The sequence below is a fragment of the Camelina sativa genome, chromosome 11 (assembly GCF_000633955.1).
Source record: "Camelina sativa cultivar DH55 chromosome 11, Cs, whole genome shotgun sequence".
Taxonomy (NCBI): domain Eukaryota; kingdom Viridiplantae; phylum Streptophyta; class Magnoliopsida; order Brassicales; family Brassicaceae; genus Camelina; species Camelina sativa.
Genome location: NC_025695.1, coordinates 18,044,173 through 18,066,028, shown reverse-complemented (window position 1 = coordinate 18,066,028; position 21,856 = coordinate 18,044,173). Strand labels below are relative to the sequence as shown.

The 21,856-nt window shown below is 31.7% G+C and overlaps 2 protein-coding genes and 2 pseudogenes across 6 annotated transcripts; 2 read left to right on the top strand and 2 right to left on the bottom strand.

Moving 5' to 3' along the window:
• On the bottom strand, positions 3,908-4,454 carry LOC109127302 (annotated as a pseudogene).
• LOC104728090 lies at positions 6,954-8,220 on the bottom strand (annotated as a pseudogene).
• On the top strand, positions 10,489-13,280 carry LOC104723719. 5 transcript variants are annotated; one of them, XM_010442116.1, is made up of 5 exons: positions 10,489-10,796; positions 11,592-11,669; positions 11,961-12,248; positions 12,334-12,545; positions 12,834-13,280. In XM_010442116.1, exons 2-5 carry the CDS (start codon positions 11,667-11,669, stop codon positions 12,907-12,909), a joined length of 579 nt encoding a protein of 192 aa, XP_010440418.1. In that variant the 5' UTR covers positions 10,489-10,796; positions 11,592-11,666; the 3' UTR covers positions 12,910-13,280. The 5 variants fall into 5 exon arrangements, with proteins under 5 accessions (XP_010440418.1, XP_010440416.1, XP_010440417.1 ...); XM_010442114.1 differs by having other exon boundaries at positions 11,592-11,874; XM_010442115.1 differs by having other exon boundaries at positions 11,592-12,248; positions 12,910-13,280.
• LOC104723718 (early light-induced protein 2, chloroplastic-like) lies at positions 20,958-21,856 on the top strand. Its single transcript, XM_010442112.2, has 2 exons — positions 20,958-21,311; positions 21,413-21,856. The coding sequence occupies exons 1-2, from the start codon at positions 21,075-21,077 to the stop codon at positions 21,755-21,757; spliced, it is 582 nt and encodes a 193-aa protein (XP_010440414.1). The 5' UTR covers positions 20,958-21,074; the 3' UTR covers positions 21,758-21,856.

Here is a 21,856-nt window from a genome sequence, read left to right as displayed (position 1 = left end):
CACATATATATATATATATATATATATATATATATATATATATATATATATATATATATATATATATATACGTATATGTGTCTAGTATTTAGAAAAAATGATAAAGATATGAAACAATAAAATTGTACAATTTTGTATATAATTCAATGAAAATGTATAAATTTAAAAATAAAGTAAACTGGATAAAAGATTAAAAAGAATTAATATATGGAAACTCCATGATTTATGATATACTTAACAGTTTATATTAATCTGTTTTTTATTTATAAGAAAAATGTTTTTTATATATTAAAAACTTATTATTTAATAATTTGTAAAGAAATAAAGTCATAAATTAATTAAATAAAACAAGTAAATAATTATTTTGCTTTACCCAGTGCGTTTCTTAAACAATATGCTGGGTAATTGGTATTCTTGGAAACAAAAGCGGTCCTTGGGTTGATTACCCTGTTTTGAAAACGCACTTAAGTTATTTACACTTTTTAGAGAAAACGCAAACCACTCAAATAAACTGTGGATGGTGACATTAGGTATTTGTTTTTTAACTCGTGAAATACGCACTTCATAGTGTTTCCAATCACTGCCTAAGGGTCCGAATGGTAACCGCATATTTGGATGTGTGGAAAAAATGGTTTTAGAGTGTGGTACGGTTCAACTGCAGTATATGCAAGAAAAAATATTTGCAGGAAAAGTGCGGTTTATACAGAATAAAATTTGGTTGGTGAAAAAACTAGTTGCGGTTTACAATAAATTTTAAAATGTTTGAATGGTAAAAATACAAAAAACGATACATATTACAAATTATAGATCAAATTATCAAAGTACATGGCGAAACCCATTTTTTGTTTTTTTTTGTAAAAATAGTGATGTTTTACATATTATATATTTAAAAATTTATTATAATAAAATAATTATATATAGTTATATATTAATTTATATATGTACAAATGAGATATAGACCCTATTATTGTAATAAAATTTTGAATTAAGAAAATAGTATAAGAAAGTTTTATGATTTCTTTTTATATGTGATTTTGTGAAAGATAAGTAAAATATATCTACCAAATATTAGTGAATTAAAAAAAATCAAAATGAAATTTTAATTTGACAAACTTTTTTTTCTTTCTATAAATCTGTTTTTTCATAAAAACTCATTATTTTATAACTTATGAAAAATTAATGAAGTAATTAGTATATTTAAAAAGACACATTTTTTTAACAGCTGTTTAGAATAAAAAAAAATTTAAAAACTAAATTATCTATGAGAAGTATTAACAATTAAAAAATAAGTTGATTATTAACCTCTTTTTATTATATATAAATTATACAGAAAAAAATTGTTTTATCCATTAGGTAACTGTTTAACAAAAACGCTGGTTAATTGGTGACTCATATACCCAACTGCGGTCCATGAGTTAATTTTGTTCCTTGAAAAACACAAATGTCAATTGGTGACAGCTTGTCCTATCGGAAGATTGTTAAAGGATGGGGACCAGGGTTCGAGGAATGCCTGGCGCACCAATAACCTACTGGTGGATTTGGATGAATAGTTCCTATCCATAGTGAGGGGTTAGAATCGATGCCCTGAAGGACTAGCTTGAGGTCCGTTGGGGCGGCTAGCGGTAGGCTAGTAGGGTCCACGGGACGAGTTGTCACAACAAACATAATTAGGCCATGATTGGTGAAAATAAAAAAAGCGTATTTGAAAAGAAAAAAAAAAGTGAAAACCGCTTATGTTTACCAATTAGCAAAAATTAATGATAATTTTAGTTAATATATTGCATTGGACCGCTTTTTTACACAACCTCATGTTATTATCCAGCGTATTTGGACAAAACCGCAGTGACCAGTAGATAAAAACTTTTTTTTTACATATATATATATATATATGTATATATATTTTTTAATTTAACTAGATTTGCTAGATATAGGTTAGATCTATTATCTAGTGGATAAAAGCATTTTTTTTCTTTTTTTTCTATTGTTTTTAATTTACTATATTTGCTATATAGTTTACATCTATGTTTCCAAAAGAACACATACAAAAGTAAAATGAAATAATTCTTAAACTATTTTCTCATAGATTAACAATTTAGTGTATGTATACCTTAGCTAATAAAATATGATTACATTTTTGTAGAATTTCAACCCATCTATTAAAACATGTTTTTCTATATTTGGAATTGTTTTTTAATTGATACAACATAGTAATGTGGTTTAATGTTTATTAATCTATATTCTTTGAAAAAAAAATATATATATTACAAGAATAGGTTATGTATTTATTGTTTATTAATCTATATTCTTTGAACAAAGTAAAATATATTACAAGAATAGGTTATGTATATATATTACAAATATATTACAAAAAATGTATTAATAACATTTACAAAACATTTACTAATTTATTCATACAACTAGTACAAAAAAATATATTTACAAAGTCTATGAACATACATTATAAATTACATTACAATTATACTTTATATTAAATATATACAAAAAATAAAAATATTTATTTATTAATACAAGACAAATTAAATTATTTAATTATACTAATTATAAATAAAAATATGAAATCCGCACTGCAAATAGTTTTTCACCAATCAAGCATTATTTTGTACCACTTAATTTGCATTACCCGCACTTGTCACACAAATACATTTGTCCAGCATGAACCACAGTTGAACCATACCACACTAAGGGTCTGAATAGTAACAACGTATTTGGCTGTGCGAGACAAAAATTTTGATAGTGAAGTACGGTTCAACTGCGGTTCATGCGGGTTATTGATTACTAATTTTTTTGCTATATATAAGATATATGAATTTTATTATAATTTATTTTGTTATTTACAATATTGTATTATCATTTATTACAAAATCACACATTTATGGAAAGCGGATTTTAGTTATTGATTACTAAATTTTTTGCTATATATAAGATATATGAATTTTATTATAATTTATTTTGTTATTTATAATATTGTATTATCATTTATTACAAAATCACACATTTATGGAAAGCGGATTTTAGTCCCGCATCATATATGGAGAGTATTCATTAAGCAGTGCGTTTTTTGTTTCACAAGACAGAACAAAAAAATAAAGCAGTTTTTCTTTTCTAGTTTTTTAAAAATCGCAAATCATGTATAATTATGTGATTGGTGTATTTATTGCGGATTGTCATTTTTTGGAAAAACGCCTCGCTTTATTTGGTCACCATTCAAGGCTTTAGTTTTCTCTTTTTAAAAACCACACTTAGAAATCCGCATTTGTTATGTCACCATTCATTGCCTCACCATGAAAATCGCAACCAATTATTTATTATATTTTTTTAAATAACGTAATTCACATACATATGTGTGATTGGTGACTGAACTAACTTTTTTTAAAATAAGTTTTGAAATCCGCTTTTTGAGAGTTACCATTCAAGGCCATATTTGCGGGACAAGTGCGGTTTATACAAAATAAGCGGTACAAAATGATATTTGATTGATGAAAAAATTATTTGCGGTTTACTATAAAATATGTGAATGGTAAAAAAAAAGCGGTGCGGATGATATATTATGACTATTTATGTTATAAATAAATAAATTAATAATTAGTATGATTGTATATTATTGTATGTTATGAATTAATAATAAAAAAATTAGTTATATTTATGAATCTTAAATACTATTATTGATCAAAAAGGTAAATTTTTTATTTTTGACATATTGATAAAAAGTTCAACCATAAAAAAAATACAACATAGTAAAAAAAAATTATCGAGTACTTTGATTTTCCCATAACATATTTGCAATATTATCTCTTATTTGCATCATATTTTCTCCATCTGCTATCCGTGTTGCCTCTGTGTCACCTATATCATGCTCAAAAATTTTGGTCGTTGTTTGTCTGAGTCATTACATCTGTGAAATCTGCATCTGAGAAATTTAAAATTCTGATGAAATTATGTAGTCCCATTGTAGCTATTACCACTCTTTTTTGAATATGAACATTATATCTTGGAAAATCAGAAAGTATCTTCCACTTCTTCTTCCACACTCCAAACATTCTTTCAATAACAAAACGTAAAGATGTATGACATTGGTTAAACAATTCATGTATATTCCTTGGAGGAGAGCCAAAATAGAATTGAGACATGTGATATCTCACAACTCGATTTCGTGCTGATCTATAAGGAGCAAGAAATCCTTGTTTATTTGGATAGCTAGAATCAACGAGATAATATTTCTCTAATGGAGGCAGAGGAAACTCAGTATCACTTTGTTGTGCCATTTGCAGAACAACTGTATTGTGGCATGATCCTGGTGCTCCATTCCATGTATATGTGAATAACATATTCAAATCACATATTCCCATGATGTTTAATGACACATTATCTTGTCAGTTCCAAAACATTCCAAATAACTCAGGCTTTACTTTGACGCATACATGAGTCTCATCCATAGTTCCAACAAATCCACTAAAATATGGTCAATATCTCCAGTCAACTTGAAGTCTTCAGGAATTCGATAGAGTTTTTGTCTTATTGGAGTTCTAATATAATCACATGCCAATAATTCAGTTATTGTAAGAACTTTCCTAAATTTGCTATGTACAGTCTCTTGATTTCGGCCAAATCTTAAACCAACATCTCTTTGAACTTCATTGTGTCCGCATATCCGTAAAAACATAGCCACACTTTCTTCAATACTTATATTTAATATTGGTTGTAGACCATATTTTGTTTTCAACATATTACACAATGTTGTGAAACATGGAAGTGACATCCATAATAACAGAAGACAAGCAGCATCATCATGTTGTAGTTGATGCCATATATTTCTCCATCCCAAACCTCCAATAGTTTCGACTGGTGCTTTTAGAAAATATCGATCAGAATAAGCCAAAACTGGTTCTATTACTAACTTTTCAAATTGTTCATTTTCCAAATTCAACAATTAGATTGTTTGGGCCTTGTGATCGCAACTGACATATACGAAATGTCTGAAATTACAAACGATATTTCATTAAAGATAAAATTATTTTAAAATCTCACAAATTACATAAAATTTAAAATTAACTAAGACAATATGAATCATATATTGATTAAACACGAAGCCACATATTATTCATCTCCTACATCACTTTGAAGACTTTCATTTTGTTCTTGCAGGGTTCCCCAAATATTGAAAAGGCCTCCTGGTCTAGGTGTTTGTGACATTCATCCAGATTCAAAATAATTAGTGAAACCGAGACCGACTGAAGTTTCTTGTTGACTATTGATAACATCATTATTTTATCCATTTTAGCTATAATTTTAGTATGCATTTAGAAAGAGTTTGACATGATTTCAAGGCTTTAATGTCTATTATCAAGTATTTTAAGTTTCAAAAATGTTTTACAGGTTTTATAGCAAAAAGGACCAAAAGACAAGGAAAATACGTTTCAGGACAGATTTAGAGCTTTACAGTACGAGAAACTTTTGAAGAGCTTCCAGAAGTCACATTTTGACGTGCTTGGTGTCTATCGAAATCTGAAAGAGTAATCTTTCTCCTCGAATTGAAATCAAGTCAATCCGTTCACTTCCGAAAGTTATGCCCGATTTACCGAGACGTGTTATAAACCGACGAGGAGATAAGTTTGAAGCCAAGTGGACTTTAATGACGGCCCGATTAGCAATCTTCACGGTGGCCCGGCCCACAGGAGTCACGACGGTCCAGAACCTTCGTTAGCCGCCCCTTGTCCTGCACTCATCAAGAAAAGACGTTTTTACCCTTACAAAACCCTAAGCCTTCAAAACCTTATAAATACTCATCTAAGCCCTAGGGTTTAGAGTGTGCACAAATTAGAGCAACCAAGAGATCACGACCAGAAGAGCAGCCGACGACCAGAGCCTTCTCTCGTTCCTCTCTTTGAAGCTTTGAAGTTCACCAACTCTTTTCTATTATATTTGCTTTGTTCTTTGTTTCTAAAGTAAGAAGATCCTACACTTTGTTTTACAATCATTGAAGTAATATCTAAAACCCTTTTCTCTATTTATTCTTTTATGTTTATGAGTTTATTAAACCTTGGTTTGATGATTCCCTTAAACATGCTAGAGTAGTTTTTTCTAGTTGGGATTAAAGGACTAATCAAAGGGGGTGAGATGATCTTAGTTTAGGTGGCAATTTTTAGGGGTTGTTAGATTTAAATTCTGTTTATTCTATACTTTAATTCTAAGTCTTTGCTTAATGCTTTAAGTTAGCTTCATGAACTAACTATGATCTAAAGTGTGTATGCGTGGCCAAAAACTTGCATATGTGCTTAACCTAGCTTCAATGTGTGTTGTGTCATAGGAAGCACATACCACTTACCTATGGAACTTTATGGATTAGAATCGAACCTGTTTTAAATGCTTTGATCTATGCATCGTTGCCTGCGACAGTTGAGTAACGAAGTATAGGGATCTTAGACGGTAGACAGTTAGCTTGTGATCTATAAGTTAATGGTTCATCGTGTTTCGTAGTCTGAGTCTTAGATAAACAAACTAACCCTAAACTTTCCTAGATAGATAGATCATCAATCCCCTGCGATTCCCCTTGATGCCCAACGCTTTTCTTATTTATTTTATTTGCTTTATTTTCGTTTATTTGCTTACTTACGACCGTGACAACCAAAAACCCATTTTTATTGAGTCCTAGACTTACATCTTTTCCAACGTATTCTCTAAACACCAACTCTCTCTCTGTGGGATCGATCCTTAAATACTACTACCGATTAGCTATGCACTTGCAGCCGTCATGTGGTCTTTTTAAGGTAAAAGATTTTGAAGCGAAATATCACACGCACAACTATTCCTCACATTTTCACCTCGGTCACCTAGTGAAAATCTATATTGAACATTTTTGGAGTTATTCCAGATGAACCGCCTTGCTGAAAATTTGGTGTTTGTTGTCATGGATGTAAGTTGGATGGTGTGCTGCACTATGAAGTATTCAGTGGTGTGCCCCACTGCGGAAAATTTGGAGGTGTGCCCCATTGTGGATGAGCATGTGGTGGTGTGCCCCACTGTGGAGCATGTGGTGGTGTGCCCCATTGTTGATAACCATGACCCCAACAACCAAGTGGAGTTTGCCCTCCTAAATTATTACCCACAGATGATGGACAACCAAATGATAGACCTCCTGAATGCGGACTCCCAAATGAATGACATGACTCTTTGGGCACATCTTGGTTGTTCCGTGAAACACCCGTCATAGCTTCTAACAATTGTAGCTCATTTTCGTCAGTGCTTCCTGCTATGTCAATAAAATATTTACGCCAAAAAACTAACTCCTTAAGTGAATTAATGCATGCCCAATAAAATTTTGTGTACTTGGGTAGATCTAACACAATGAATATTGCTTCTGCTTTTTTAAATTCATCATAATCATCTTGGTCAAAACCACTGGGACGAAGTTGTTGAAACCTTTGTCGTTGAAATTCTTTGTACCCAACAATGGTGTCTTGTATAGTTGTTTCAAATGATTGTCGACTATGATTTCCTCGTGAACCACTTCCAATAGAAACTCGGGAGCTTTGCCCAGATCTTTATAAGCTACTCCCACTTCTACTAGTCGACTACAAATTTAGTCTACTTCGTTGTTGACTTCTAGAAGCGCAATATTGTAAGGTTTCATCGTCATCAGTAGTAACACTATACACTTCTTCTTATTCTTCTTGCGCCTCAGGAACTGGTGTTTGTGGTTCGTCATCACTATCGGCTTCTGAGTCATAATGATCCTCATCGCCATCTCCATGCTCGTTAAGCAATTGTTCTCTTCTTTGACGAGCCGAGTGTTGAGATTGTGATTGAACATCATGTAATGTGAGACATCGTTTCATCACGTCCCAAAACTCAGGCGGTTTTCAGTTTAAGCTTTTTGTTAATTTGTAGTCCTAAAATTAAAGTGGATTAGTTTAAAATCTAAATTTTGATACATAAGTTGATATGTACGAGGATAATGTGTAATTACAAACTCTTGGTCCGCCCACTATGATTCAGATGCGTATATCATAGATGTATCAGAATCAACCGTAATCCCAGTTTTATGCATAAGAACCTTCCACCATTTGTACTTTTTTATTTTATTTCATCAAACTTGTTTTTTAAGAAATCATAAGTTATATCCATATTAAACGCTTGATTGAACTTTCTAACCATATGCTCTCTACCGATCGCAGTAGGATTTTTAAGAGTGTAATTAGACATGGCAATTGCTTCGTCAAACAATTGAATTAATGTTTTCTCTCGAATGTGCGGCCATTTGTAATTGTCTTTGTTCTACATATATCGATTACAAAATATTAATTATTATATAAAATTATATAGTATTTTTTTTTTAAAGACAAAACATATATTTACCCAAACTGTTGTCTCTGTTGGAGGAGTTAAAATTTTGTTTGGATTAGTAGAAGTTCCTCGTTTCGAAGGATTTTCGTTCCATCGACGATTAGATGATATATCTACGTTAAATATAATAAAACAATTACGATGCATCCAAAATAATAATAAAATTACTATGAAAATAATAACAGTAGTAAACATTAGTATGAGAGCAAATATAAATATATGTTATAATTAACAACAGTAACAATATGCATGAGGAAATTAGTAATTTTTTGTTAATATTATTAAACTAATTTTTTGAATATTTTTAAACTTAAATTTTGTAAATATAGTATAAGTTCCTCGTTTCGAAGGATTTTTGTGCCATCGACGATTAGATGATATATCTACTTTAAATATAATAAAACAATTACGATGCATTCAAAATAATAAAAAAATTACTATGAAAATAATAACAGTAGTAAACATTAGTATGAGAGCAAATATAAATATATGTTATAATTAACAAGAGTAACAATATGCATGAGGAAATTAGTAATTTTTTGTTAATATTATTAAACTAATTTTTTGAATATTTTTAAACTTAAATTTTGTAAATATAGTAGAAGTTCCTCGTTTCGAAGGATTTTTTTCCATCGACGATTAGATGATATATCTACGTTAAATATAATAAAACAATTACGATGCATCCAAAATAATAAAAATTTTACTATGAAAATAATAACAGTAGTAAGCATTAGTATGAGAGCAAATATAAATATATGTTATAATTAACAAGAGTAACAATATGCATGAGGAAATTAGTAATTTTTTGTTAATATTATTAAAATAATTTTTTGAATATTTTTAAACTTAAATTTTGTAAAATGGTTAAAAGAAAAATCTGAAAATACTAAGTTAATTTTGTACATAGAACTATTTTAATTTAAATACTTAATAAATACTATCTGTATTAAATATATGTATCTATTTAAAAATTAATGAAATATATAACCTACTACTATTATAAAAAAAATTGCAAAACATAAATTAATAAATATTGAATCATACTTTTAATTGTTATGAGTTTAAACTAAAAAATATATCTTATAAATTTTATAAGAGTGTAAATATATTACCTATAAGCTTATTCTAACTAAACTATCAAAACAAAAATAATTTAATGAAACTATTATTATTTGAGAAAAAGATTATTTCAACAAGAAAGATAATAATAATAAAACCAAGTAGGAAAATAAAACAATACACCTCACTTTAATAAATGCTAGAAGCCTAGAAACAAGGAGACAATTTTTTTTCTTTTGGGTTCAACGTGAATTTTTTATTGGGAAGGAGTGAAAATATGGAAAGAGAGAAAGAGTTGTTGTGATTTTTCAGATACGTACATCTACACCTGTATATATATAACTTATTTAAATTAAAAAAAATCAGAAAATGACTATTCACCACAGATTTCTATTGGACTGTTGTATAACACACTTCTCTTGTATTGAAACGGGGTCCTGTTTTCACTACAAAAAAAAGTGAATATTGTGATGATAAAATTGTGACCGTTTGTTTTGTCATAATATTATGATAATTTGTTACAAAATATTTAGTCACAAATATAAAGACGGATTTGTAACTAAATAATGTAACTAAATTATACGATTTTTGTGACTATATTTACGTCACGTTTAGTTACAAATATTTTGTAACTACGTTGTCACAATTAGTCACTATTTTAGTTATCTTTGCGTTTAGTCATAAATTGTGACATACTTATTACCACTTTTGTGACTCCACTTTGCTTAACGGAGTTCTCGGGTCTATTCAAAGAACTTGTCAATAATTTATTTGGTTATTTTGTATCTTAGGCAACTTGAAAAATTGATTTGTTTTGAGTGTATTATGATGCTCTCTGTGTTTTTCTCAAACTAATTGAGAGAAGAATCGGTTTGGATTTGAGAAACAAAAACAGAAAAAATCAACCTAAGTTAGTGTCAATGACTCCTTTATTAATTTTAAGATATAACTATTGTTTTGGACTTGTTCTTTGTGTAGACTTGCAAAACAGGCCGTAGGTGAATTGTTTTAGGCCCAGTTGGAAGTAGCTTAGGTTACAAAAAAAGGAGAGACGTGTCTTCGTGTCGTCTTCTTCACACGCCTCCATAAGTGAGAAGATATGGAAATAGAGAAGAGATTGAGCTTGTTGAGAGAGTTCTGCTTGTTTTTTTTTTCTCTTCTCTTGTTCTTCTTTTATTCTTCTTTCTTTATGCTTATGGCTTGAATTAGTGTTTGGTTTAATTAACTATGGCTAAGGATGTGGAAGTTATTCCCGGAGAAGAATTTCAGACAAAAGACTATCAAGATCCATTTTTTGATGGAGATGAGCTAAAGCAGCGGTCTTTTTACAGAGCAGTCATCTCTGATATGAATCTTCTTCAATCTTGGCTTTGGTCAGATTTCGCTTAGATTTGGATTTAGGAAATATGTCGTTAATATTGATGAGAACCCAAACTATGTTTTATTTACACTGAACCAATCAAGTCGGTTGGAATAACATTGTCTCCATTTTTTTAAATATTTGTACATAAAGATATATGCAAATAAGTTAATTGAGAAAACAAATTAATCATAATAGAATTTTCTAGATCCTTAAATTTTTGTTTTTTATTATCGCTTTTGGTGAAATTTCCCCAACTCTTAAAAGCCCTAAAACTGCATCAAAACTATTTAACTACCTTCCTCTACTTCTCAGGTTTCTACTGCCACTTCCCATTTATAAGACCTATTAGCTGTTTTTTATTTCACAAATCTCAATAAAATGTATTTCTATTAATTTTTTTTAGAAGTTAATCTAAATGTTAAATTACTAATATTTACTCGCCACCAGTCTTCCAAGTTTTCTAAATGTTAAATTACTAATATTTACTCGCCACCAGTCTTCCAAGTTTTCTAAATGTTAAATTACTAATATTTACTCGCCACCAGTCTTCCAAGTTTTCTAAATGTTAAATTACTAATATTTACTCGCCACCAGTCTTCCAAGTTTTAATATTTTCTAGTCATTATTGTTGTAGTTTTACACATTCTCTGCTTACAGTTTTTACAAATCTTGTTACTCTCTATCATTTTAAAAATCTCTGTTAATCTCTATGAATTTAGATTAGAGTCATTTTGATATGAACACTTTATTTTTTCACTTGATAAAATTGGGGATTGATAACTTCTGAATGTTAATGTGTTTATAGTGTACGTATGGAAGAGCCATTTGTGGATCGTTCAAGTTTACCTGTGCTGTATCCATCTCGGTTAAATGGAGCTAAATGGCATGGATTTATTTCAACATACTATTGATTACTTTCACATAGTTATAAATCATAAAGTAATTTATTTCAATGGAGCATGTTTAAATACCACACCCAAGTATCAATTGGTGACCGAAAGGTCATTCAAAGTTGTTTTAAGGGACCATGGTACTTTTGGAGAAAATTGCCTCCCTTCTACAAAAGAATCTGGTTTACATTGTTTATGGTGCTGCTGTGTGTTATCTTTCATTAATCTATTTCATAAATGATTTACAATATTACTCATCATTTGTAATTACTTTGTTTTCTCAGAAAAAGATTAACCGGGATGCTTCTATCAACTATCAAGTTGAACGAGAGTTTAAAAAGCTTGTTGCATATCGCCTCAAAGGAATGATAAACCATGCTAAGAGGGAAGGAGAAAAACCAGATTGGATTTTGTCTGATTATTGGACGATTATACATGCACATTGGACAACAGCAAAAGCAAAAGCAATGAGTGAGAAGGCTTGTGCTTCTCGAATGTCTGATCACAATGGTTTAGGCCCACATTCTCATCCAGTAGGTTCATGTTCGTATGTCAAAGTTCAAGCTGCTTTGGTAATGTTTACATTTTCTATCACTTTTAATATAAATTCATGATCATTTTTGTATTATTCACTTAGTTTTATTGTTTTGTTTATAGGAAGCACACAACGAAGATTACTTCTATATTGTTGTGATGAAGAAAACACATAAGAAGCATGACGGAACCTATGTTGATCAACGAGCACGATTGGTTGCAGAAACTTATGAAAAGCATGTACAAGAACGCTTGGAACAACTTGAATCTTCTGGTGAAGAGAATGTGACAGCTGAAAATCTTGACAAAGATGAAAAAAAAAGATTTATATCAAGGTAACATTTCAAAACAGTATATTTTTAAAGTGTTTTTTGAGATTATATATTATGATTAGTATATTGAGGTTCAGCCATATACGTTATTAGGGTGGATCAAATTTGTTAGTCACCATGGAACTGTGAATACGTGTGGTGTTTTATTGTTTGGTTTGAGTAACGTACGTGTGGTGTATTAGTTTGGCGTGAGTTGTGTGTGTTGTATTGGTTTGGTGTATGGCAACTCATGTGTAAGTTATTTGTGTTGTATTCGTTTGGTGTATGGCAACTTTTGTATTCGGTTTTTAGTTCTAGGCTGCTGGATCATCTAAACAATGTCATATCTTTGGACTTGGAGCACTTAGTGAGGTTTTGCCATCTGTAGGTGCTTCTTCAAGTGTACCACAATCTGGTGAAGAAGTAGAGACGATAACACATCGGATGCAAGAGATGGAAACTGATCTGAAAAAAGCTTTGAAGAAAATCAGCAAATCCAGAAAAGACTTGAAGCTATGGAGAAACTTGTTGAATTTTTTTCAAGTCAAAATGTTTAAATCCAACTCCACTACCAAGACCATCCACCTTTATCTAACTACTATGGTTTGTACTTATATTTAGTTTTGTTTAGTTTGTATTTCTTTTTAGTTGTGTTTATGGATTAACTTTGTCTTTGGTTTGTATTTCCTTTCAGTTGTGTTTATGTATCAACTTTGTATTTGGGTGTTAGTTTGTTATGTATATATTATCGTTTGCTTATTATTTTTAATTTTCATGATTTAATCTATAATTATATATTTGTTTAAATATGATGAATGAATTTAATTTAAAAAAAACAGAAAAAAGAAATCCTAGGAACGTGAAAAATGTCACAAATAAATAACAAATTATGGTGATAAAAATAAAAATAAATAATAAATCATGACGGTTATGTGTCTCTAATCGAGTCACTAATTGTATCCAGTTTGTGATCGTATTTTGGTGGGAAAAAATAACAAAATGGTGACTTAAAATAGTAATAATTTGTAACAAATATATGACACTTTATGGGTCATGTTTTGTGTCATATTTGTGACAGTATTAATCGTCATAATTTGTGTTTTTTGTGACTATTTAAATATCGTCACAACTTGTGACAAATTGTTACTCTAAAAACGTTTTAATTATTTATGACTTTTTTTGTGACTTACACTCAGTTGTGACCATTTTATTGTGACATAGAGAATTTGGTATCATTTTTGTCAAAATAAAACATTTGTGACAGTATATTGATATATTGTGATTATTGAATTAGTAACATATTTTCTTTTTATTGTAGTGTAATTTTGTCACAAAATCTGCAATTTTTTTTTGTTGAAAAACACAAATTTGTTTGAAAAGTCTTGATTGGTAATTACTTTTGTATATTTTTGAAAAACGCAACTCGAAACCACTTTTTAATGGTTACTGTGTGGAAATCAAAATCACAGTGTACAACATCTTTGTTTATATAAGACGCTCAGTTATAGTGTTATACAATGTTATTATGTATGTCATTAGAGAGGCTAGCCACACCGAGCCTATAATATCATGTGGCTCATACAAAAAACCACAATATGATTCATTATCCACCATTGAATTTGATGTTTAATTTAAATCTGACAAAATTATTAAAAAAAACTCTTTAAATATCACTCTAAACGCAATCTTATATAATAAGAGAAGGTTTTTCTCAACTTCTTCTAAGAACATGACACCTAGCGAATTAAAAGCAATTGTTTTTACGTTTTAATATTGGGGCTTAATTACAAAATAAGACCAATTAAAATAAAATTGACAGTCTTTTCACCCATGAGGAGCATACGAAATAAACAATGTCGATTTCACCTGTACTCACCTTCTCACCTTCTGCACCACCGTTCGCAGCAGCTACCACCTCCGATGTACTTTCTCCATGGATCCTTTCTCATTTCGTTCTGAACTATACGCCACTGGTCTCTGTCTTTCATTGCAAGGTCTTTGGTCAACTTCCCCATGAAGATCTCTTAGATCCATCGTAGTCATATTTATTTCAAGATTTAATTCGGTCTCATCTTTGGTTCCCCTTCATTGAACGGTAAACCTCCAACTCACCATCATTCATGTTCTTCCCCCCTGGTTTTTTTCCAAAAATCTCCTAATCTTTGGTTTTCTTTGGTTTATTTCTCCTACTCCACCACCAAATTCTAAATCATTTCTGGTTTGATGTCTGGGTCAAGATCCCGAACACCTATTTGAAGTTTTCAACTGTATGTTACATTAATCTTCTCCAAAATCATTTTCAAATTATTTGGAATCAAATTTTAAAATTCAAAAAATAAGGTGTTAAGATCCACACCACCGATTAGAATCATACAGACCATTACTATGATTATGTCATTTGTATTACTTATTACAATATTTAAGGTAATTAAAGAATTCCATTAAAGTATATCTTTTATTTTCCTCTTTACGTTTTCCACTCACTTATAATGTAATGAAAAAAATACCACACACCTATGATTTTATGGTCATTAACATTTCATTCCAATCCCTGATTACTCTCTCCCTCAACCATTGCATTAAGTTTTCTTTGTAAATAATAACCTTCGACGACTCTCACCTTCTCTATCTCACACCATGGGTAAAACTAAAACACTAGCTCCCTACTCTACATTTGATTCAATCTCCAACGAAACACACGACACTGGTATCAATAGGATTGTTGTTCGGGTCATCCATATTTGGGAAGTTCGAGACTTTCCAAGAAACAATATCTTACTAAGTCTTGAATGTCTCCTTCTTGATGAAAATGTATATTATCTCTATTATTTTTCCTCTTAACCCCTGATTTACCTCCATTTTAACACATTCATTTCACCTCCGTTTCAGGATTGTGTGATACAAGCTTCAGTCTTTCCTAATCGTGTGCCTATGTTTCAAGATCAATTGGTTAACGACCAGTTGTACATCATCAATGATTTTGATGTTATTGCATCCTCTGACCGTTATCGTAGCACCAACCACAAGTGGAGAATTATTTTCACAGAGAAAATGTCTTTGGATACTATTAAAAAACAACAATGCTCTATTGCTTATGATTATTTTAGGTTCTCTACTTTTCCAGACTTGCTTGATTTGGTAGACACGGGTGAGGAGCTTCCAGGTAACAACATATTTTGCAATGTTCATTTTTATGGTCTCTTAGCTTCCATTTTGTTCTTTAGTATATGATTTATATCTACATTTACCCACTCACCAGATGTTGTTGGCCAAATATCTTTGTCTCGAACATATGAAAATAAAGATCAGAACAACCCTTTGAAAACAACTTTCAATTTAATACTGACTTGCAATTTAGAAAGGTATTGCTTTTGTTTTGTATTTTGTTTTTCTCCAATTCAGCTTTGTTATACTCTTTGTAAGTCTGTAACTGTTTTACATTTCTGGTGTTTGTTGTAGTGGTGACAACGTACATATCTCTTTGGGAGAACTTTCAGTCGAGCCCATGCCAAACTTTTAACCCTAAATGATGAAACAATTGTTGTCATTGCAACCCATGTTAACCCACAAAAATTTGGGCGTAAGTACTTCTTCCTTTTAATTATAAACCGCCCTTCACTTTTTGCTGTGATATAAGTTAACTTCTATTGTTTCTTACATGGGTATTGACTGTATCTTGCATCTAATCAGACTACTTGTATTTGAATGGTACATCCTCTAGCCAGATTTTGCTTAACTTTGACAATATCGTATATCAAAGGTTTTGCCAAAGGTTTTCATCTCTTCAATTTAATATATTTCACCATTTACACCAGCTTGCTCATATTTAACAAAGTTTTCTTTGATGTGGCGCCAGCAACCATTTCAAAGATATTGACAGGACAACCATTTTGACTCCAACGCTTTGAACATGAATGAAGATGTTGAGACTTACGTCAAAAAACAAGGGGGCAAGGTATTATTTAAAACAAATATTCACGGTTTAATTAGAGAGTTTGGTTCTTTAACTCAATGTCTTGATTGGTTTATAGGAAAAGAGCTTCTGATGTAAAGTGAAGGTGGTTGATATTGCATTACGCAATGGTTGGAATTACTTTTCATGTGCAGGATGCAATATTAAAATGAAGACAGCTGGCCCCATCATATATTGTCTCACTTGCCCTCCAAACCAAGTTGTCAAAATACTTCGGTAACTTTTTTCCGTTTCTATCGTCTTCCTCAATTTCTTGTTGGCCACTCACATGTTTCCATATAGGTACCAAATTCAAATTATTGTTGATGATGGCCACAACAATGCAAACTTTGTAATTCTCAATCAAGAGGCAACAAAACTGTTAAAGAGAAAAGCTTCTGACCTGGCTGAAGACAAGGTACTCATAGGATGAAGCCAAATTACCCTACCTCTATTTTCTGCCCTGTTAAAATGGTAACAACTATCCAATATATCAATTGCAGATGAACTTCCACTAGTTTGCGAAAGATGTGCCTGACGCCATCAGAGAATTAATAGGGAAGAATTTTTATTTCAATATCAAAGTGGCACAATACAATTTCATTGCCACTTACCAGATGTTCATCTGTCACATCCTTCATACAATTTCATTGGACCAACACTATAATGGCATTTAAATACTATTATGTTACAAACAAACCAATCGCTGAAAAAAATCATACAACGACAACAAAAATTTGAATACAAAAATTAAAATCTGAAATAAATAACAAATCAGTTAAACAAAATGATAGACATGCACTATGTACGAGTATAAAAACAACAGTCCAAGTATGGAAAACACTAAACAAACAAAAGACGGAAAAAACATATACACACTATAGCAAACATAAATCCAATGGATTATATACTATATACAATGTACTATGCTCTGATTCCAACGCAGACACATCCTGAAAACCACCTCCATCTCAAACTCAGAAGACCACACTGAGGAGAAAACAACATCGCATATACCATCTCGTTCACCAATTAGCATATACTACATCCGACTGATAATCAATTCAATGAAATCACCAATTTCTACCTCGCATTCCATGATATTGACGAAGCAACATCAGGTACAATAATCGATAGTTTAACGGATTTTATACCTTAAATACTGTAACTAAGGGAAACCAAGGACTGTAACAGATTCATTTAAAATAGGACAACATATGTATTAAGGGAAACTATACCTTAAATATTGTAACTAAGGGAACTCAAGGACCGAATCAACTCAAGGGTTACATGAATTTGACTCAAAGTGCAGAACATGATTCAAAACATGAAAATAAATATTGAACAATGAATGAGCTAAAAAGGATAATTAGAAGAATCAACACAAGGGAATGCAACAAGGTAAAGAAGGAAACTAAACTCTAAAGACTACAACAAAAAGAAACAAAATGGGGACAATAAAACATGAAACTGCATATTGAAGGAACAATGCGACAAACAATCAATAATGTAACTTCCAATGAATTAGAGAAACTAAACCCTAAAGCCAATTACATATGTCAACTCAAGGGAATTACATACACGCCTATCGAATAAAGGAAACTAAACCCTAAGATTTTTAAGAAATGAGAACCTAATGGGCATGATAAAACACAAGCCAATGAGATCTAAGTTTCATGACAGAGAAGAAGAGGTAATATAACAAATTCAACTCACAATGACGAAAGAACATTACACCATGAGATAGGATGCTTCCATTCATCATCCATTAGAGGAATTCATCAAAGCCAAGCATTACTTGAATCTGCATCCCATGAAGCAAGAAAAAAACCATGATGAAATAGATAACAAATTCAACATATGAGCAGTGAAAAAATTTACTAATCAAGCTTCTACTCTTAACAATGATTTAGGAACATGCGTAAATGTCATTATAGAAAACGAATAATTAAGAGCTTAACCTAACTTTATACTTTATAAATAAAATTCCATCACAACTTATGAAAAAGCAAAATTCAAGTAGAGATATAAATAATAATCCTCCTTTTTATTCATAATCTGAAACCAAGAGTGCTGAGCTACATCGATGGAAGACTTAGCATGAGTTGGCTACTTGTAATCTAAGAACACATCAAGCAGATAAATGAAAACTGAAATTATTTTGTGATAAGATATTTTACCTGGATTGTAGCGGACGTTGATTTCATGATTAACCAAGCGACTGCTGCAACAATCGAATAAGCCAGAGCCGAATTAGAGGTCAAAACTGCAGACTTAGGCCTATTCCCCTTCTGTTTTCCATGAAACAAACAAAGAAACTACGGAGAAGGGGGGAGACAATCAGACGCCTTTTTAGCCATTTGAGGTCGACGGTCAGCAAAACTTGTATCGGCGAAGAGATCTGAGCAGACACAACGGTCAGCAAAACGTGCATCGACAGAGAGATTTCGTGAAAGAAAGATTGGTTGAGGCGAGAGAGATTAAGAATCGTTTATGTGATAAGGGATAGTTATGCCTTTTTGCTTGAATTATAATGCCTATTTAAGTACGGATAATCATTCCTAAATCGATAAAAATATGAGGAAAAATGCTCAATTCTGTAATTAATCCATATATAGATGGAATTAAAATCCAATCCATCTCAGAAAAGAAGAGAACACATACACATTATTCAAAAATGTTTATATGGATACAATACAATATCTACGACTCCAAATAGTCAGATAGTGAAATCAAACCAAAATAACGATCCTAAGTGCTAGAACTTATACACAACTGATGAAATTTATCCATCTCACTACTCAAGTGTTAACCGTAGTATTCATCAGGAAACTACCGATGCGGGGATATATGCCCCTATACCATGATCACAACTTACATGTTTATATACTTTAAAGAACAATCTCAAAAAACAAAATAAGTGCATCGTGTCGATACCCCCAAAGCAAAGTATATATATATAAGTTAAAACTTATGCAATATGCCCACAGAAGTTTACACAAGGTCATATTGAATACTAGGGGACAACAAAGTTTGTCACAACCAGTAGTAAGTACTTCTTCTGTTTCACAAAAATTGTCATTTTGACACAATTCACACAAATTAAGAAAACATAAAATTATACATGTTTGCCCCTATTTTATAAATGATTAGTAGTTTAAATTTAATAAAAATGAGTTTTGGGTTAAGAGTAAATTAGAAAATTTAATGTAAAAAACGCATTGGAATTGTAAAGTGATACTCTTTGTGAAACAATGAAAAATCTCCAAAATAGCACTCTTTATAGAACATAGGGAATATTAACGAAGCAAGAACAGGAGACTTTGATTCTACAAGCTTTGTAAAAAACAAATGGCAAGAACAGAAGAATGCTTTTGTGCTTCTCATTTTTTCTCGTTCTTATTGTTTTTTTAACGCGAGTAAGCAAGCTTATGGGCTTCGGGACTTATTGTTCGGCCTTTCAATGACCTTATAAGAGAGAGAATTGGAGTCTATGTGAACACTTTCCTCACGTGAACACTTTTCGTCTTGAACTCAAAACTCTCAAACACTGAAACACATATATATTTTTAACAGTTTTTTTCTGCATTTGATTTTCAACATGTTAATAATTTTCGTCATAAGTAATAAAAGTAGATTTCTCCTCTATATGCAAAAGGTAGTATATACTATAAGTCTTTAGCAAATACCACATTTTTATTGATGTAAATATGTGTGTTCTTATTTACCGTTTCATGCGTAATATTAGGGAACGTAGGAGAATTGGGCACGCAGCCGTGGATGGGACACAAAGAGGATCAAAAGGAGTCAGCATGGGTCTGCCATAATGAAGTCAAGTAAGTTCCAATACGAAACGAGATCGACTTCGACTTCTCTCTACCAGAAACAAAATCTCCTTAGTGAAATGAAATATTCTGAGCCGTTAACTTTGTTTCTAAATATTTTGAGACCGTCGTTTTTTTTCTTTCTCTTTACGTGTTTTTACCAAACTCACTTGGCATTGACCAATCAGAAAAAAGACCAGGGAGTTGTGTCTCTGTGTGTGATGAAAGAAGGCACGTCATCAGTTTACATACACTTTTTCAACTAGACGTGGCTCTTTTGAGATCTCACCTCACATTCCTCCCGTCTTTTAATAAAAACAAATTCTTGGCTAGTACGTGTCATTGTGTTTAGCGTTCAACACAAATTCCTAAATACAGTATATTAATTTTTTTTATACATATAAACATTGACCAATGAATTTGTTAGTCGTTACAATAAACATGGAAAAAATCTCATAAGTTTGAAAACATTATTACTAATCAGGAATCATTTTTTTTAATATTTGTTTCTACTTATTACTCTACTACACACCACAAACACAACATAAAATAATATAGTAATCTTGATATCCCATAAATCAAATAAAGATAAACAAAGATAAAATTCAGAAAATACTAGACCTATCATTCACATTTCACCTACTTTATAAATAAAGAGATGCTCTTTGAGTTACACCACAAACCAACTCCATCTCAAACCTCAAGTCTTTAGAGAATTCAATTCCTCTCACTAGTTCCAATCTTCTTCGATCTTTAGCGTTTTAAAACTATTCAGAAATGGCAACGGCGTCGTTCAACATGCAGTCAGTGCTCGCCGCTCCTTCCGGTGGATTGATTTCACGCAACATCAGAAACACAAACCAACTCTTCTTCAAGAGGAATGCTCCAGTTGGAGTCAAATGCATGGCTCAGGGTGATCCTATCAAGGAAGATCCTTCCGTGCCCTTGACCTCGACCTCGGCCGCTCAACCGCAAATGCCACCGTCTCCTCCTCCACCAGTTAGCAAGCCTAAGGTATATTTCTATATATGATCTAATGGTCGAAGTCATTAAAATATATCATTAGAATTTGATTAAAAAAAAAATGTGAGCTGAAAGAATTGTTGATTGTTTAGGTGAGTACGAAGTTTGGAGATTTGCTAGCATTCAGCGGTCCAGCTCCCGAGAGGATCAACGGAAGACTAGCCATGGTTGGATTCGTGGCTGCCATCGCGGTGGAGTTGTCAAAGGGGGAGAACGTGTTCGCTCAGATCTCCGACGGTGGCGTCGGGTGGTTTCTTGGGACAACGGCGTTGCTGACGTTGGCATCGATGGTTCCGTTGTTCAAAGGAATAAGGGCGGAGGCAAAGTCAAAAGGGATCATGACGTCAGACGCTGAGCTATGGAACGGTCGTTTCGCGATGCTCGGTCTAGTTGCTTTGGCCTTCACTGAGTACGTCACCGGTGGGACTCTCGTCTAAGACTTTTTTGCTCTAGTTTAAGGGAAAATCATATTTTGAGGATTGTAACGCATAGATTAAAATTTATTATAAGATTTTAAAAAATGAATTGTTGACACA